A 17,528-nucleotide genomic window follows, 5' to 3' on the forward strand; every position below is an offset into this window, starting at 1 on the left:
AGTAAGCCTTTTGCATACATGTCAGTTGTCACAGACTGCGTAGCTGAAAACCAAACGTTATCTCAAGTGGGGTTGTACAAAGGACAGTTTGTTTCATTGCTTAAAGATAGTTAGCCAAAGCATCAATACCAGAAAATATCATCACATCCCTGTGAGTCAGCAAAGCAGCCTGCGGATACAAAATATTTTGCCCTTATTGTATAAATTATATTCCCAAAATACCGTTAGAAATGGGGAGTTGGGAAACATTTGATTTTTTTTCAAGTGGCGAGATGGGCCAGGTATTTCACATATGAGGGGAAAAAATGAATAACTGAAAAAAAAATATTGTGTATAAAATTTGTAAATAATACATTTCTGAATGAAACAAATATTTGTACTGTATTTGTCGTGCCTGTTTTTAAATCTGTGAAGGTGTAGTTGGTACATTTGTCTGATTTCCATGCAGGCCGTGTGGGTTCAGTGTCCACTCGAAGTGAATAGACAAGTGGTACTGTAAATTGATGCATAAATTGTATAGATCTGACATTTTATTTTTATATCATTAAATAATTTTACTACTACCAATACAATATTTTTCCATTCAAGACTGAATTATGTATTGCCAATTTAATTATAATGAAGTAATTATTTACTAAACTATATAAAAATGCTAATTGTACTAGATATTGAAAAAAAAAAAAATACTCTAATTCAACCAACCAATTATTTTGCAAGGTAAGGAAATATTTACAAAAAAAGTAAACATAAAAAATATATTTCAATTAGGCCATTTTCAGGAAAAAAACGGGTAAATTAAAGAAACGAGTATTTTTGGCCTCATGATAATGCAAATGCTTGTCGGGGCATATGAAAGAACAGGTCGGGCCTTATGTGGCACCCACAACATACAGTTACCAAACCAGAGTACTATAGAGTACTATTATAATGTACCGATTGTGAATAGCGAAAATCGGTATATTGACCGTGTCACCAAACAAGTGATTATAATTGCCTATAATACTAGTTTAAACCTTTCATTTATCACAAACGATGATGCAAAAACACACAATTTAAAACGCATAGAAACATACTGTATAGTCCAGGTGTCACTAACGTGAAGCCGGCGGGACCCAGGTAGCACCTCAGGACCGCATGAGTAGCCCACGGATCTGTTCTAAAAATAGCTCACCAGTGATGGAACATTGTGATTTCCTAGGAATGTTGTAGAAGTGATCATTTCAAAATGTGAACATGGGCAGACATTTACAGAAATGTGTTGCATATTGATACTTGAATACAATCATTTATTAATAATGACATGATACGATTTTTTTTTTCCCAGAAGTGTGTTTCAAACTGGAAGCCCTTCGCGATAATCAGTATGAAAGAAGGACCGTGATTGTCGGACTTTACTGTAAGTCACTCATGAGTTTAAGTCACACCAGTTTCAAAATACAACATGAAAAAGAAAAAAACATTTAAGTCGCTGCAGAGTATAAGTCGCATTTCGGGGTGGAAATTTTATTTTACAAATCCGTGACCAAGAACAGAAGAGCTCGGAGTGGCCCCCAAAATCCCCGTTCCCTAATCATGTTGACATCAGTGCAGTTCTAAACCACTGGAACCATAATAAGAAAGGTAGAATTTTTGATACAGCTCTTGTATTAGATTTCATTGGATTGGACACATGTGATTTGATGCCAGTAAATGTGTATTTTAGTTCTTGCATATTTTAGGCCTACATGACATCTTTGGTAATTGCCTGTGTCTGGAACCCCCCAAAATGTCCTTCATTTTTCTATCAAGGCCATTTTCCCTTTAAGCAGGGTCAACGCGGACACAGGGGAAGGTACATTTCAGAAGAAGGGAAGGGCAAGGAAATAAAATATTAACAGGAAAAGGATTATGATTTAAAGCCTGGATGTCTGCTCAATATTGTAGGTATATGACAGAACTTTGAACTTTCCTGCTGATTACTTGACAATAGTAGAAAATTTACTTTTGATAAGATACAGACTACAACCACAAAAAATACAATAAAATAAAATAAAATAAAATAAAATAAAAAACACATTTTGGTCCCTACAGTTTTTTGCATCACAGAAAATACTGGTTATGACACCCCAAGACATCCTCTACATATCTGGTTGTTTTTGCACAATTCCATATTCTTTGTTATAAAGACAGTGTAAAATTCAGTATATATTAGAATAATTTGATATTGGCCAATTTCTCTTGATAGACAGCACTGTATACACTCCTGTAGAGGAAAAAAGAATCACCTAGCCAACAATTTCAATGAATCTTTTGTGTTTCCTACTTGTTAATGCTTAACCAGAGCTAAAATAGACACATTTGCCTCCTATAAATCAATCACCAACTGCTCTTTACCCTCTTTCAATGTCTGCCCTGGCCTCTCCAGTCTACTTAATTTATTAGTATTTGCTCATCGAACTTAAAATAACCTCTCGAAAATCCCAACCTCCCAATTGCTCAAAAAGGGAGGAAGACATGTTCATGATGAAATTCCAACTTGGCAGAGTAGACCAAAATATTTCCCAATTTCTCACATCCCACTTGGGTTGACTTCATTTATCTTGCAAGACAGGCAGGCAGCTTTTTGTTAAAAATTGTGACTATGATACAGTCATCCATTCAGCCATTCAGTTTTACCAAAGTAAAATGAAATGATCCTAAATGTCTTCTGAATTATGCTTGGTAAAATGTTTATATATAACATAAAGCGTCTCCAATTGGACAGCTAAAAAAGACTGCAAATCTAAACAGTGCCAAAGAATCACAGCACATTTTACAAGTATTTGCATAACATAAAGCCGTGTAATGTATTTTACAAGTTCTCACCTCTGCAAGATCAAAAAGCAGGTGGTGGGGGAGTTCCTTGTATGCTTACATTTCTATGGTAACGTGCCAGGCACGTGAAATGTAATCAATTTTGGGCGGGAATAGCAGACATATTATGTAGCTACAGCCAACAAATCAATGTTCAAATTAGTCCCAGTTTGTTTGAGTGCATGAGAAAAAAAAAACCCTGCGTGCACTCAAAAATGTACAGCAGATACAGAAGTTGCCAATAGAGCTCCTTAAGAGGCGATATCTTGGCTGATTAGATAGAGAATATTACTTGTAAAGAGCATAACTTTCAAAATGAGGGACATTATTGAAATTTCAGCACTTTCTCTTGGTTTTCTAGGCTGGATTATGGTTTTTGTATCATTGCAAGACCAGTATTGGAAAGAATCCACCACAGAAGGCAGCGTAATTACAACCTCCACAATATATGAGAATTTGTGGATGTCTTGTGCTAGTGATTCTACTGGCATTTATAACTGCAGAGACTTTCCATCCCTTTTTGCCCTACCAGGTAAGTAAAGTTCTTTTAAAAATGTAATTTCGGGTGGTAAAAAATATGGTGAGTTCTCAGACTTCTTCATAGATTACACTTGCATGTACAGTATCAAAAAGCTGATGATTTAGCTGTAAGTTATAGCTGAGTGTACATTTTCTTTCTTTTTAAACATCATTTGGGAGTGCTGCTTGGTATTCCAAAATAAGAAATGTACTTTGCTCAATACATAATGAGGCAAATAAGACTATTATGAATGTTTTCATTTTGAAAAAGAGCAGCAACTTTACTCCAGTAAAACAGATCTTTTCTGTATACATTATTTGGTTCAGTTGATTTTTCTTCCAAAGCTCGGTGAACAGGAATTAGAATGAAGACCTTTGTCGCTGCACAGCAGTCATTATTTTTGGATGTGCAGTATATGAACAAGTGTTTTTGTGTCCCTCCCTGACATTATCGTATACTGCATTTACTTTTGACCGTGCATAATTTAACACTAAAAAACTGCTATATTGAGCTTTAGTCTTCAACATTTTAAAATTTAAATTTACTATATACAGCTCATTTTTCACACTCTAAAATCAATATGAATCCATGTGACTTAGTATGAGGAAATTAGGACATAAAAAAAGATCACAAGGGAAAACAATTTTGTGAGTGGCACATATATGATGATATATATATATATATATATATATATATATGATGATATATATATATATATATATATATGATGATATATATATATATATATATGTATACACACTATGACTGAGTTCATAAGCAAAACGTATCGAAACTCTTTAAGTTTTGAATTCTTCAATCTGATGTTTTCATGCAATTTCACATTTTAGATTTCCCATAAAAAAGGATAAATTATGTCAAACCAGTTTATCATCAAATTTTACATGTGCAATATCATACTATCTCGTCAAATCCATAAATAAACAATTTCCGAATATTTAAAATGACTGTGAGTAAAAGTTTAAACCATGACAAATGCCTTCTGACAGACAAGTCTCTCTCTTTTTTTTCCAGACAAGTCTCTCTCTCTTTTTTTTTTTTTTTTAAAGCAAACGTTTTTTTATCAGTGGGTGGGCGCACATGTTGATGCGCCCTCAACCCTTGCGACCAATGACGTTCCCCATCATCCCTCAGGCAGCGGAGCCCAAGTGGGACTCCCATCAGTACTGACTGGGAATTATTGACAGTGTTCAAAGCGAGTGTCAGAAAGTGACAAATAGCTCTGAGTCTATAGACATTAGTCAGCAGGTGTCGAGGTTCAACCTCACGTCCCTTAAGTTGGGTAAACACGTGGACTTTTGAAAAGCTGAAGGAGATGTGCGAATAATAGAGGAAATCATAAGTGGGAAGTTTAGGATTAATCATTAATTTGGAGGTCTCTGGAGCATCCTAGCTCAAGGGTTGCTGGGAAATCGACTAATCACACTGAGAACGCTGGGCTAAAGAAAAACAACAGGTTTGTTCTTGAAGATAGTTTAGCCGAAGATAGTAGTTGCGACATTTGTAAGAGGTCTTTCTGGAAAGACAGGCTGGATCAAGCACAATAGAAATTGTGGAGTTATGAATCCCGTAGTGGAAGCGTTCGCCTTCTTTCTGGGCTTTCTGGGATGGCTGATGGTCGGGATCGCACTTCCAAATCGGTACTGGAGAGTGTCAACAGTGGACGGTAACGTTATCACCACGTCCACCATCTATGAGAATCTCTGGATGTCCTGCGCCACCGACTCGACGGGAGTTCACAACTGCCGAGATTTTCCGTCGCTGCTTGCACTAAGCGGTATGTGCTCCAAAATTTGGTGGACTATTCATTTGGGTTGAAAAAACAGTATTTGTGGAAAGAAGTGAAGAGCCAGAGCAGCAATTTTAAAAAAGGCTAACACAAAGAGATTTGAATTGAACTTTTCAGTGGTGATGATGAGATTTCTTGAGTTGTTTTTCAAACTTGACCACAGGGTCACCTGCGTGTCTTTGGAAACCGTCACATCGCTCAACAGGTGATGTTCTTTGGTAAACAGCAGGTAATATAAGATGGGCAATATAAAAATACAACAAGATGAAAGGAGATAAGCGAGAATAACCCTAGTAAAAAAAAAAAAAAAAGAAAAAAAGAACTGAATAATTTCTTCACGGCCTCTAACTCATAACCGTCAGAGTGGATATGCGGCAACCATGTGCTTTCAAGATAATATTGTTTTCACAATTGTGTGGTTTCATTCAGTGGATACTGCCGAATGGTTGAATGGAATACTTCTTTTTTGTTATTGTATTGTGGCTGATCTTTAGTGGCAATTCGGGTATTTTTTTAAAGACTTTCATGTTTGTGAAAACTTTGCCTGCAGAGGGCGCAACCTATGTTTACCACTGTTTTGCTACATACCTCGGCAATGCATTGTCATTTGTTAAAGATTCATTTTATGAATACTAAGACACATATAAAAAATCAAATGTTTGCTATTTTGCTCCACTCCACTCCACAATCAGTCCTGGAATTATTTATTTGCTGAGCTTGAGGCTTGCTGCAAGGATTGTGATTTCGTTTTGCTGTGTATGTGTATTGTATTACCAATAGACAAATTGTACCTTGTTTGTGTGCAGGGTACATACAAGCATCTCGAGCATTGATGATCGCTGCCATTGTGTTCGGGACATTTGGGCTTGTGGGAACTCTGGTCGGAATGCAGTGCTCAAAAATCGGAGGGGAAAACTATGTTCTGAAGGGGAGGATTGCTACAATTGGAGGGGTGTTCTTCTTACTACAGGGTAAGAAAAAAGACGGATGGATGAATAACTTCAATTGTACACAATAGAGCAGCTCTACAGAGGCCAAAAATCCCGGTTTGAAACAAAATACAGAAATTGAGATTTTAAAAATGTCCTGATCAAAACAAACCATGTTTCCTAAGCTCCACCCCTTCACAAAACTGCAAATAGGTTAGGTCGCCTTTGCGTAAACCTACTTGCTCAAAAACAAATCTACAGCACCATGAAAACAACTCCTCAGCATAGGTTCCACAACAAGCTCCACATATAGTTTTTTAGTAGATGTCATATACAGTTAAATTCTTTCCATTGTACAAAATAGCCATTCTAACCATTATTACCCCCAACACCTGAAAAGCTAACATGTCAGGTATTCTAATCTGTGTGTACAGGAGACAAGCCATCTTAAAGTGAATAGCCAGTTCAAAGGGTTATCGTTACTCTCGTACACAAAGGTTTCCTCTTATCAAATGTCAGTGCAGTGTTAAAAAAGGCCAAGCTGTGTAAAATACTGAAAGTGAGGCAGTGAGAGTGGATATCACCAATGCAGTTTTGCAGTTTACAAACATCACTTTATTTGATACTGCCACTTGAGAATGGTTGGGAAAGATAAGAATGTGTGTGTGTGTGTGTGTTTTTTTTGTGTGTGTGTGTTTAATTTTCTTAATCAAGGAGATATTTGTTCTGGTACTCTTAATTAGAAAATTCATTTATTATCTTCTGAACACAACTCCCAATTGCGTTAAGTTGTGTGACTGTCAAACAATAAGGTTATCATTGAGTGGGTGTGTCACAGCAGACAGACTCCGTTTACACTAGTGGGGGAGTGGACCATGAATGGTTGAACTAATCATCATTATGTCAATCCATAAATTACGGTCTAGGTAGGACAAAGTGGCCGGTGGATCAAATTGAAGACACAAGAATAGCAAAGAGTCAATACTGCATTAAAACACTCTATTAAACTATTAAAAACAGTTCAAGTCATACAAATTTTGTTTAGACAAATATTCAGGAAAATGAACAAGCCCACTAGTTGAATCAAGGCATCCTGATAAATATTGCGTTTGTGGAATAAGAGTTAATCCACTCGTTTTTAGTAATCTCTGGGTCAGTCATTTTGTCACTTCTGTCGACTGAAAATTACATCACAACTACTCAGGGCTCAGGTAACGACCAATCACGGCTGACCTGTTTTCCGAAGCTGAGCTGTTGTGATGTCATTTTCAGTCGCCAGAAGTGACAAAATGGCCGTCCCCTGAGATGGCTAGATTTTGCTGCTTAACTCATATTCCACAACCGCAATATTAATCAGAATGCCGTGTTTTCAACTAGTGGGCCTGCTGGGAACATATTCTGGAAAAAAATATTTTTGGGTTGATTTCCACCCCCTTTAAAGATGAGAAATTCTTAAAGCATGTTGTGCTCTTTTCTAGGTATGTGCACCATGATTGCTGTGTCTTGGTATGCAGCCAACATCACGCAGGAGTTCTTTGACCAGTTCTACCCAGGGACAAAGTGAGCATGCATACTTAATTGATTTTACAGGATAACGTGACACAGACCGGATCATTTTGTTCAATGTCACTGTACACAGGTACGAGATCGGAGAAGGTTTATACATCGGCTGGTCCTCGTCCGTACTTGCTCTGTGTGGAGGTGGCTGTCTGATGTGTGTGTGCAGTTGTAAGGAGCCGGGTGAAAAAGTGTACGTATCAGAGCAAACACTTTCCCTGAGGACAGTGAGTATGACTAACCACATCTTCTTTTGACTCTCTTAGGCCTTATCCATACCAGCCGTCCTCCAGGGGACGGGTGCTGTCCACTACATCCCAGTCTGCCCCCAGCAACTATGGAAGAAATGCATATGTGTGACACGTTACTGGGACTCAAGGAGAGCGGAACTTATAACAAAGCATTTTCTACAGGAAGACAGGATCAAATATTGAAATGTGCAGTCAAATCTGAAACTTTGCTTTTGTACTCATTTTGAACTATAATTTGTGACGTAAATGCACAGTAATCTTTATGCACCCATGCCAATATGCTAAATAGTATAGGACAGTAGAGCAGTAAAGATAACAGTATCTTCAGAGCAAATATAACGGCTACTGTGCATCAGGAACCTGCTTGGAAATAATAGCGAAGTGAAAGCAAGTGATTTTGGCAAAACATGAGCGAGATCATATTACAATAATTATGTTTGTATTTATTTATTTTTTACACAAATAGTAGAAAGTAAAGAAATGTGCTCTTCAGTTGATGTGTAATTAAATATGACTGAAATTTTAGATCTTATCCCCAAAATGCTGTCACAATAAGGCTCAGCAAAAAACTAATACAAAAAAACAAACAAAAAAACATTAGGATCACTGTGAATTTGATATATTTAGGGGAAATATTTATATTTGTGACCTAGGTGTCATATGGGGATATACAGTACATACATTGGCTTCTGTAATTGGCATTGTTTTATATACAAATAAAAAATCTTTTGCAGTAATTCTGATGAGGGACAGGTATTTCTATTCGATGGCAGTTAATTGCAACCCTACACTCAGTACATATAAACAAGCGTGTGGCTCACCTCAGCAGTTGTATTTGGTGATGATGCCCCGTGTGGGAAAGACGTGAAATCACACCTGGGTATGTTTAAAGGGACAATTTACAGTATGTTTTGTTTTTTTAATGCTCGCTCATTAAAAAAACAAAAAGGACACTACTGATTTCAAGAATATTGTAAAAAAAAAGTTCTATCACATGAACATATTTTTTTAAAATCTATAATCTTAGGTGACGTAATCTGTATTTATACTACATGGGGCGTGCCTCCCCTACAGGAGGTTGCCATGTTTCGCTGCTTGCCATCTTTCTTCTTCGGTGACCCGAAGGAGACAAATTTAGTCGTTGCATTCTATTAGTTCACCAATAGATGGCATTACATTGTACAGAATGTAGCTTTAATAAATAAAATCAATATTACTTATACTATCTGGAACAGTGGACAAGCAGACCTAGACCCTCTTATTATTATTAAAGATATTTTTTAAAAACTACCAAAATCATTATGGTTCTGTTGTTGTTAATACACTCGCCCACAGAAGCTCTTTAAATTATATTTTTAATGCTAAAATATAATAAGTAAATCGTTTTCAAATTTACTGATTAATCATAGAGCACACTATTATTTCTTACTATCAGAGCTGGGCATTTTACTACAAAATTATTTGTCATCTGTATGCAGCATGCATACCCTTCCGTCGTCTGTTATTCGCCTTTTTTTCCGGGGGTAAAAAAATAGCATATACCACTATAGGCCAGTCTGCCTCTAATTTTAAACGGGCGTCTCTCGACGATTCCGACTAAACTTTCACTAGCCCCCCAATTACATGGTGAACTAGCCACTGGTCACAGACCTGTGGAAAGACCTGACTTACACTATAAAGACTTATGCAAGCGTGACTTGAAAGCGGGTGCCATTGATCCATTACACCTGGAAGCAGTGACTTTTTTTTTTTGACTGATCGTCATATGATTTATGCACTAATCAGTTATAGTAGAGCAAATAGGAGACGAACTAGGTGAAAACTTTAAAGCGCAGAATATTTATTCCAGAATTTCAAAGTATACGTATACTGTATCAACCCTCATGAAAGAAAACTCGAATTACATTTCTGCAAAATAGGAATCGTATCCGAGGTATCAGAAAACTGTAGGATGTGAAGCGTATTGTATGTTTTATTGAAAGATAATGAGCAGAAGAAAAAATCATTTTAATTCTTTGGGGTGTCGTTTCCCAAATCGTCCAGGCTTTGTCCATCAAAACGTATCAAGTGCCAGCCTTCCTTGACAGTGAGATCCTGACCTCCTCTAATAGCATAGAAGTCTCGTGATAGAGTGTTCCAGTCCAACACGCTCAATTGCAATCGGGCACAATGCTTCTCTTTGGCCACCTGCACAAACATGACAGTGCTTTAGACTCACCATGCAGGTAGAGCTATTTTTAGTCTCCAGCAATCTTACCTTAGCAACAGTGCTCATTAAACGTTTTCCAATGCCAAATCCTGACAAAGACAACAATAAACTGATGAAGTAGAAAATATGTTTGCTCCAATTTAGACTCAATATAAAAAGGTCTAGTATATATATATAAGTATATATATATATAAGTATATATATATATAAGTATATATGTATATATATATATATATATATATACATATATATATACATATATATATGTATATATGTATATATATATATATATATATATATATATATATATATATATATATATATATAGATAGATAGATAGATAGATAGATAGATAGATAGATAGATAGATAGATAGATAGATAGATAGTATATAGTAAAGTGCCTTGTACTTTCAAAAGCTATAGCCTGGTTGAACCAGATGAATATGAATAATAAGCTCAATGTATACATTCCAATTTGACGGACACAAATGCCTCTTCCATTTCTGACAGTGTAGTTAATATTTACTAACAATATTCCAAAACTGTTTCTTACCACGGAATTCAGGCATCACATACAAATCCTCCAAATGCATCGATCGTCCCTCCCATGTGCTATATGTGTAAAAGTAAAGGCCGTATCCAACAGTGGTGAATCCTAATGGGACATGAAGAGACTGCTAGCATCAAAACAGGAGGACAGAAAATAGTGCACTTAAAATTGCAAGGCTGGAATTGACATGCACTAATTGCAATCAATCACTGTAATTGTTGATAGAAAAAAATTGTGATGATTTATATTTGAATTCAATTAGATTTCACATGCAAACTCCTCGCAGGAGGGCCTGAGTCAAGGTTCAAACACCACGTGACTGAGGCAGTTAATGAATCAACTAGGTCATTGTGTTCCTTCTTCCTTTATAAAAGATAAATGATGAATTACTTAAACTACTATCAAAGTAATTTCTACGTCTTAGATGTTGTTTTTATTTTTTTTAACTGTAGATAATTTAGTCCAATACCAGGATGTTATGAGTTTTGAAACAAATAGCCCAGCCATACTGTATGTTTCTGGAAAAAAAAAAATCTCTGCAACACTGAAAAAATGAAAATCAATCCAATGTTTCATTCAAATACTACTACAGCTTGAATGCATGAATTCACAGACAAACATTTTACCTTCTCTAGATTTGTTCTCTTTTGGTACCTCTGCGACAAGACATTCAAATAAGGGATTCTGGCAGAAACCATCACGCTCCAGCTCTAAATTAAAAAATAAATAAATAAATAAAAAAGGAAAAAAGCATAGTTCACCTTGAGCGTGTATACTTAGCCTAAGCACTGGAAGAATAGCAACGGCAATTCTAAAACAGTGTACATAACAGAATGGTGCTCCAATGCATACAGGCTGATAAAATAGTTAAATATATATATATATATCTATTAAACTTGATGAACTGCTAGCTTATCTGGTTTACTGCCAGAGGGCATTCCATTCCAAGGACGGAATGGCAGAATATAAGGATGGAAGCGTTTGAAGGCCTAGATAGACCAATCCGACGTTGGCCAACTGTGACAGACGCCGGCTGTCGGCACGTCACGCTGGAAAAATACATCGCAACGACAGACACCGACGCTGACCATTAAAGTACCTTCTGCGCATGCGTGAGATGTAATACCCATCCATACCATCGCCGCTGGTAGTCACTTTTTGTCATGGTTAGAAAAATCCAACCGGAAAGCTATTGACCGGAGGGGGATTATAAAAACGTAAACAATGCATTGAGCAATATTCTTATATCACGATGAACTCTCACGCGAAATAAATCCTTACGTTCTTGACACGGTATTGTGAAATACTTAAATTGTCAACCCTCGCTCTTTCATTTGTAAGAAGATTAAGGCAGCAAAGGCGTACTCACTGTTTATCCGCATTTGTCACTTCCCGTTGGTGCTCCGAGCGCTGATTTGCCAGCTAACAGCCAGTCAGAGTGACCAAATGTCACGACTCACGACGCCGATTCAACATGCTGAAACCCCCACCAGACTCTTCCTGACCGGTTACGACGCATCGACGGTGGTCACAACTAGGCCTTTTAAAGGACAAGGACGGACGGGGTCGGACGATGATTATTTTTATGAATAAGGACGAGGGACGAGGACTGAAGGGTACCCAGGTCGCGGACGGACCAGACCAGCAAAAAAGGGTAAAGTGCCCATCTCTGGTAGCTGCATTGCGTTTGCAAATAACTGGTGAGTACCAGTTGCTCCTGTTTGTTCGGCAATCGTAAATAGAGAGTATCACTAGCCACAGATATTAACAGTTGAGCATTTGAAAACTTGCCTATTTGTGGATGGATTTTAATTGGAACCTAGCCTCTGTTATTTGCTGAAAAACTCAAAATTTGCTGTTTTTGTGCTCAGGCCAAAGGCATTTATGACTCATAAAATATTGCTTGGGTACCATGTTGTTGCATTTTGGTGTCAAGGAAATATGTTGAAGTGAGAGGAGGATCTTCATTTAGTCAGTCCATTGCCTAGTTGAAAAAAGAAATGCTTTGCTGCCTACGTGGAATTTATTTGAATCTGTATAACCTGCTTCAATGCCAATTACTGAAATGGGCAGAGAAAATAGTATTTTCAATTTGTGGCATGTAGGTGGTTGAACTCGAAGGGCTCTTGCCTAGACGACACCTCTCAATAACACTTGAAAATACCTTCATTATTCCAGATGACTAAAGCATGATTGGAGTGTATTGAAATCATTTATTGTCGTAAACATTATTATTACCTTCGCATGATATCTTAACTTGATCAGTCATCTTTTCATACTGAGCCAACTCCTGAAAAACAAGCCCTTGCAGCATTAATATGCACCTGCTATTTTATTATTTTGTATCTCTTTGAAACGTCCACTGAGATCTCATCAGAGGTGAACGTGAAACACTCACCGTTACCATTCTCGATATATCTTTGCAGTCGCCTTTAGTTGCAGCGCGTATGCTGAAGTTCATGTTTGCCGCAGCAGGATACAACCACAGTCACTTGAAACACACTTCACACGTTCTGCTCCGGTCTGTTTACCTAATCAAAAACGGGTTTTCCGTGAAGACACAGGAAGCAGCAGTGGTGTATGCGTGCGTTGCGTATCTCTTCAAAATAAAATGTAAACTAGCTGTTTTTTTCACCCTTAAATTATTTTAGATTTAAATACAATCCAACAGGAGCTTGTTAGTGTGCATGACTTGCAAGATATTTTTTTTGTTTGATAATTTATATTTATTAATTTATATTTATTAATCTATAATCAAACCTTAGGTGGAAGCGGGTGTTTAATCATACAATACAGTACAACGTAAGTGTGAGTGTGCGTGCAAGTGCATTTGTATTACACACTACAGTCTTTAAAAGTGTGCTCACTGGGGTGCTTTATTTTTTGTTTAGTGATGTGAAAAATAACATTTGAGTAATGTTTTCTCACCCACAGCACATACTCGGGTGAAGTTCCCTGATTCACAATGCAAGATGTGAGGAAGTTAATTAGAGAAAAAAATAATAATATTAGTGATGCGAAACAAATAAACGGGGAAATGGAAACAATTGAAATCCTGAAGTACCCGTTCTCAATAAAGGAATATTTGATATCATGACTTTTTTCTGTTTTCTTTTCTTTTTACTTTTATTATATATTTGGAAATGCACAGCAAGCTATCTTAAAATGTACTGTCCACGTATAATGGTGCATAAATGAGTGTCCTTTTGGTATACTTCAAGTATGAACCTGTAAACTAAAGTGTTAACTAGAAGTATACAACTTGTTTACTGGTAATATATAAATGAGTGCACTTGCAGTACACTTCAAATATAAACCGGCAAACTAAACTGTGCACTCCAAGTATATGACTTGTATACTAGTAGTATATAAATGAGTGTAATTATAGTACACTTCAAGTATAAACCGGCAAACTAAACTGTGGACTAGAGGTATACGACTTGTATACTAATAGTATGGAAATGAGTGTACTTGTAGTACACTTCATGAGTATTCTTATAGTATACATTTATAAATGTATTTTGTTCCAAATTAGTATAAAAAATTAATTTATTAATTAAATTAGTATACTTTGTTTTACTTTGTATTTAATTTGTAAATTACATTCTTTCATTACGAAAAAAGCCTCAAGAAATTAAATTGTCAAGGCTTTGTGCATCAAAACGTAACGTGTGCCAATCATCCCTGACAGTGATGTCCTCAGCTCCTTTCGCAGCGTAGAAGGATCGCGAGTGAATGTTTTGGCCTAGCACATTCAACTCCAACTGCACACATTTTTTTTCTCTCGCCACCTACACAAACATGACAACGCTTATGTGAATTCAAAAATAATAATGAATAAGAACAGTATTTTTTAATATATATAGATGTATAAATGAAAATGGGTACCTTAGCAAGGGTGCTCAGCAACTTATTTCCAATGCCAAATCCTGAAAAAGAAATAAATGCAGATTGTAGTTGCATCTCGAATGATATTTAATTCCTAAAAGCAGTGATTCCCAACAACTAATGTGCTGCAGTGAATTATCAATATTATTAAGAATGGCACAGTTCTGAGGTTGCGGGTTCGAATTCTGATCCCATACTTTCTGTGTGGAGCTTACACGTTGTCCCCACTTTTGCGTGGGTTTCCTCCAGGTGCTCCAGCTTCAAGTAGAGTAGTATACAGTGTACTTTTTGTGACATTGTTAGTGTGTCATAAGCGTTTTCTAATGTCAAATATGTGCCATGGCTCAAAACGGCAGGGAAACACCGACTTAAACTACAGAAAAACATTACATTGAAGACTGAGTAATGACTCATTGAAGTAAGAATGACAACACTCAACATATTTTACCTCTGAATTCTGGCATCACGTACAAATCCTCCAAATACACAGTGCGCCCCTTCCATGTACTGTATGAGGAAAAGTAAACTGCAAGACCAACCGTTTTGAATCCTAAGGGGATATGAAGCAATCATCATGAAATAAGATCATCTTCTACTTTCCCTTCATCCACAGTGAAGCCTTGCTTTTGCAAATTCATATATTTGTAATTTTTTTCGCGGAATGTATCCTCTGTTATTTACTGGAGAACTCACCTATTTGGTCTTTTTGTGCTTAGGCCAAAAGCAACACATGTATTACTTTGCCTCCATTTTGTGCACCAGCATGTCATGGTTGATGTGGGATGAAGGGTTTCATTTAGATAAAAGTAGTGTTTGCCATTTTGCGGGAACTATCGGGGGCGGGGGGGCGGTCAATTACCCACGGCGGGCCTTGGTCCTATTAAATAACAGGGTTTCACTGTATTGAGCAAGACTACCAGTGAAAAAGCGTACCTTCTTTAGATTTATTCTCCTCAGGTACTTCTGCCACAAGGGATTCAAACCAGGGAGGCTGTCTGAAAGCATCGCGCTCCAGTTCTACAGCCAAAAATAGTGCTGCAGTTACTGAATTAATCATAAACTCTAAATGAGTACAGTTGCATTGGAAACGTATCCTTAATAGCCATCAAACTTGTTTGTGTCAACGTGCGTATTATCAAGCAAAATATTCAAGGACATGTAAATTTTTTATTGGGGGCATATGTGAGTTTGGTTGTCATTATGATTTAAGAAGGCTGCACACAGTTATGAAATAACAAACGGCTTCACCTGACCAATACCCCTAAATATAAGACATTTTTTTGTATGATCGGTCATATTATTGAAAAAATTGCCAATATTTCAAAAATTCTGACGGGGTATGTAAACATATGAGCACAACTGTACAATCACTTATCTGAGGCCTTAGTCACTGTGATAACAGCAAGTGGCAAAACGGCCGCCCCCTGAGATAGGTTTTGCTGCTTAATTCATGTTCCACAAATCAGAATGCTGTGTTTAGACTAGTGGGGGCACATAGAACATATTATTGTGAAGAAAATGTTTGACTTTAAGACCCCTTTATGTGCTCACCTGGGTTGTTGCGCATATCACCAAAACTGCAACTGCAGTTTGCAGTACTGTACTACAGTAGGGGTAGAAGCAGGACAAAGCAGAGCTTATCTTTGGTTACTGATTAATCTGTTCATTAGCAGCAGGAGATGAATTTATATTTGTGTCAAACTGCATGTATATGTATTGTGTATACAGTATATCGTCGCTGTCAGGTGAAAAGCACTTATCTCCATTTTTTTTTCATTTTCTTATTTTTACATGAATCATGTTTCCTCGTTATAAACATCGCATTAGAGCGAAAAATAAAACAGTTTCCAAAATTGAAGATAAGTGTTTTTCACAGGACAGCGACGATATGTATATGTGTACCGGTATATATATATATATATATATAAAACGCAAAATAATCCATTGCATGGTACACATATTATGCAGTATATTGAACATTTTTAATTATGTAAGTGTACTGTCTGGCTGCATTCAAAATTGCTGTGTCAAGAAGATGAATTAAAGACACCCGTAATGTCAACTGAGATTGATAAGAACAAAAAAGCAATACCTTCATACGTCACTATCATTTGGTCGAGCATTTTCTCATGGATTGCCAAATCCTAGAAAAAGGAGCACATACGTAAAAGTGGTGATACTTTTCCCATGCATTTGATTACAATGTAGCATGTATTTTGTATTTAGGGCATATAGGCTATGAAGCCATCAGACTCACCCTGAGCAGTCTCCATATGTCTTTACAGTCTGCTTTTGTTGCAGGTCTAATAGTGAAGTTCATTATTGCAGCAGTCAACAACTGCAGGTAATTGGATTACCTGAACCTACCTGAAAAGTGTATTATCCTGTACAGCATGTATTGCATGAACAGGGCCTGCCCACAACAGACAGGTGTAACCTTCAAAGTAAAAGGTACAGTAAATCTGCAATATTTCAGAGATACTTTTCTGCTTTCCATTTCATTTCTCTCAACTTCAACTTGTCTGACCTTTGCGGTCAACAAAGCATTTTTTTTTTGCACATAGAACCACTGTTCACTGCAAAGCTCCACTTTGTGTTATTTCCTCTAAACACAATAATGAACTTAATACGGAAGTGATTTATTTCAAAACTGTTGTTCATTGGAAAGGGAAAATTATTATACAGATTGGATTCATATGATAGCCCTTTAAGTCATGTTTGCATCCTTTGTCAAACCAAGACATATATTTTACTTCAGAAATATATCACGCCACACCTTATAAGTGTCGCATGTTAATTGGACCCTCTGCCATCTAGTGGAAGAGCATGTCCTTGTTCTGCCTACCAATTGACATTGTCACTAACCACTAGTACACTTCGCTGCAATTAACTGCTCTTCCATCAGATGGCACAAGGCCTGACGGTTTTTGGTGCGCTGAGAGATACTTCTCATGAAAAATATATATTCCTTCGTATGACAAAG

General features: G+C 36.9%; 3 protein-coding genes across 5 annotated transcripts; 1 reads left to right on the forward strand and 2 right to left on the reverse strand.

The window, feature by feature from the left end:
- Window positions 1-3,147: 3,147 nt before the first annotated feature.
- On the forward strand, window positions 3,148-8,005 carry LOC147133259 (claudin-15-like). 2 transcript variants are annotated; one of them, XM_086056940.1, is made up of 5 exons: window positions 3,148-3,364; window positions 5,966-6,130; window positions 7,567-7,648; window positions 7,728-7,838; window positions 7,912-8,005. In XM_086056940.1, the coding sequence occupies exons 1-5, from the start codon at window positions 3,148-3,150 to the stop codon at window positions 8,003-8,005; spliced, it is 669 nt and encodes a 222-aa protein (XP_085913066.1). The 2 variants fall into 2 exon arrangements, with proteins under 2 accessions (XP_085913066.1, XP_085913065.1); XM_086056939.1 differs by lacking the exon at window positions 3,148-3,364 and adding an exon at window positions 4,931-5,147.
- Window positions 8,006-9,708: 1,703 nt separating this feature from the next.
- LOC147133260 (thialysine N-epsilon-acetyltransferase-like) lies at window positions 9,709-13,263 on the reverse strand. 2 transcript variants are annotated; one of them, XM_086056942.1, is made up of 6 exons: window positions 13,056-13,253; window positions 12,896-12,947; window positions 11,284-11,367; window positions 10,661-10,762; window positions 10,154-10,194; window positions 9,709-10,083 (listed from the first exon to the last, which is right to left on the reverse strand). In XM_086056942.1, the coding sequence occupies exons 1-6, from the start codon at window positions 13,116-13,118 to the stop codon at window positions 9,904-9,906; spliced, it is 522 nt and encodes a 173-aa protein (XP_085913068.1). In that variant the 5' UTR covers window positions 13,119-13,253; the 3' UTR covers window positions 9,709-9,903. The 2 variants fall into 2 exon arrangements, with proteins under 2 accessions (XP_085913068.1, XP_085913069.1); XM_086056943.1 differs by lacking the exon at window positions 11,284-11,367 and having other exon boundaries at window positions 13,056-13,263.
- A 244-nt stretch (window positions 13,264-13,507) lies between these two features.
- On the reverse strand, window positions 13,508-16,981 carry LOC147133261 (thialysine N-epsilon-acetyltransferase-like). The gene is made up of 6 exons (XM_086056945.1): window positions 16,803-16,981; window positions 16,638-16,689; window positions 15,479-15,562; window positions 14,994-15,095; window positions 14,546-14,586; window positions 13,508-14,448 (listed from the first exon to the last, which is right to left on the reverse strand). The coding sequence occupies exons 1-6, from the start codon at window positions 16,863-16,865 to the stop codon at window positions 14,284-14,286; spliced, it is 507 nt and encodes a 168-aa protein (XP_085913071.1). The 5' UTR covers window positions 16,866-16,981; the 3' UTR covers window positions 13,508-14,283.
- Between the last annotated feature and the right edge of the window lie 547 nt (window positions 16,982-17,528).

The sequence above is a fragment of the Filicampus tigris genome, chromosome 17 (genome assembly GCF_054856515.1).
Source record: "Filicampus tigris isolate MCC_2025a chromosome 17, RoL_Ftig_1.0, whole genome shotgun sequence".
NCBI lineage: Eukaryota > Metazoa > Chordata > Actinopteri > Syngnathiformes > Syngnathidae > Filicampus > Filicampus tigris.

Bases quoted from the DNA above. Each gene is read 5' to 3' on its own strand.
- LOC147133260 (XM_086056942.1), bottom strand. From the start codon at position 13,118: ATGAACTTCAGCATACGCGCTGCAACTAAAGGCGACTGCAAAGATATA. The intron at 11,368-12,895 runs GTAATAATAATG...TTTTTAATTTAG, and splicing joins AGTTAAGATATCATGCGAAG to AGCTGGAGCGTGATGGTTTC. The intron at 10,084-10,153 runs GTAAGATTGCTG...ATGTTTGTGCAG, and splicing joins TAATGAGCACTGTTGCTAAG to GTGGCCAAAGAGAAGCATTG.
- LOC147133261 (XM_086056945.1), bottom strand. From the start codon at position 16,865: ATGAACTTCACTATTAGACCTGCAACAAAAGCAGACTGTAAAGACATA. The intron at 15,096-15,478 runs GTACGCTTTTTC...ATATCCCCTTAG, and splicing joins GGAGAATAAATCTAAAGAAG to GATTCAAAACGGTTGGTCTT. The intron at 14,449-14,545 runs GTACCCATTTTC...ATGTTTGTGTAG, and splicing joins TGCTGAGCACCCTTGCTAAG to GTGGCGAGAGAAAAAAAATG.
- LOC147133259 (XM_086056940.1), top strand. From the start codon at position 3,148: ATGAGGGACATTATTGAAATTTCAGCACTTTCTCTTGGTTTTCTAGGC. The intron at 3,365-5,965 runs GTAAGTAAAGTT...GTTTGTGTGCAG, and splicing joins ATCCCTTTTTGCCCTACCAG to GGTACATACAAGCATCTCGA. The intron at 7,839-7,911 runs GTACGTATCAGA...TGACTCTCTTAG, and splicing joins AAGGAGCCGGGTGAAAAAGT to GCCTTATCCATACCAGCCGT.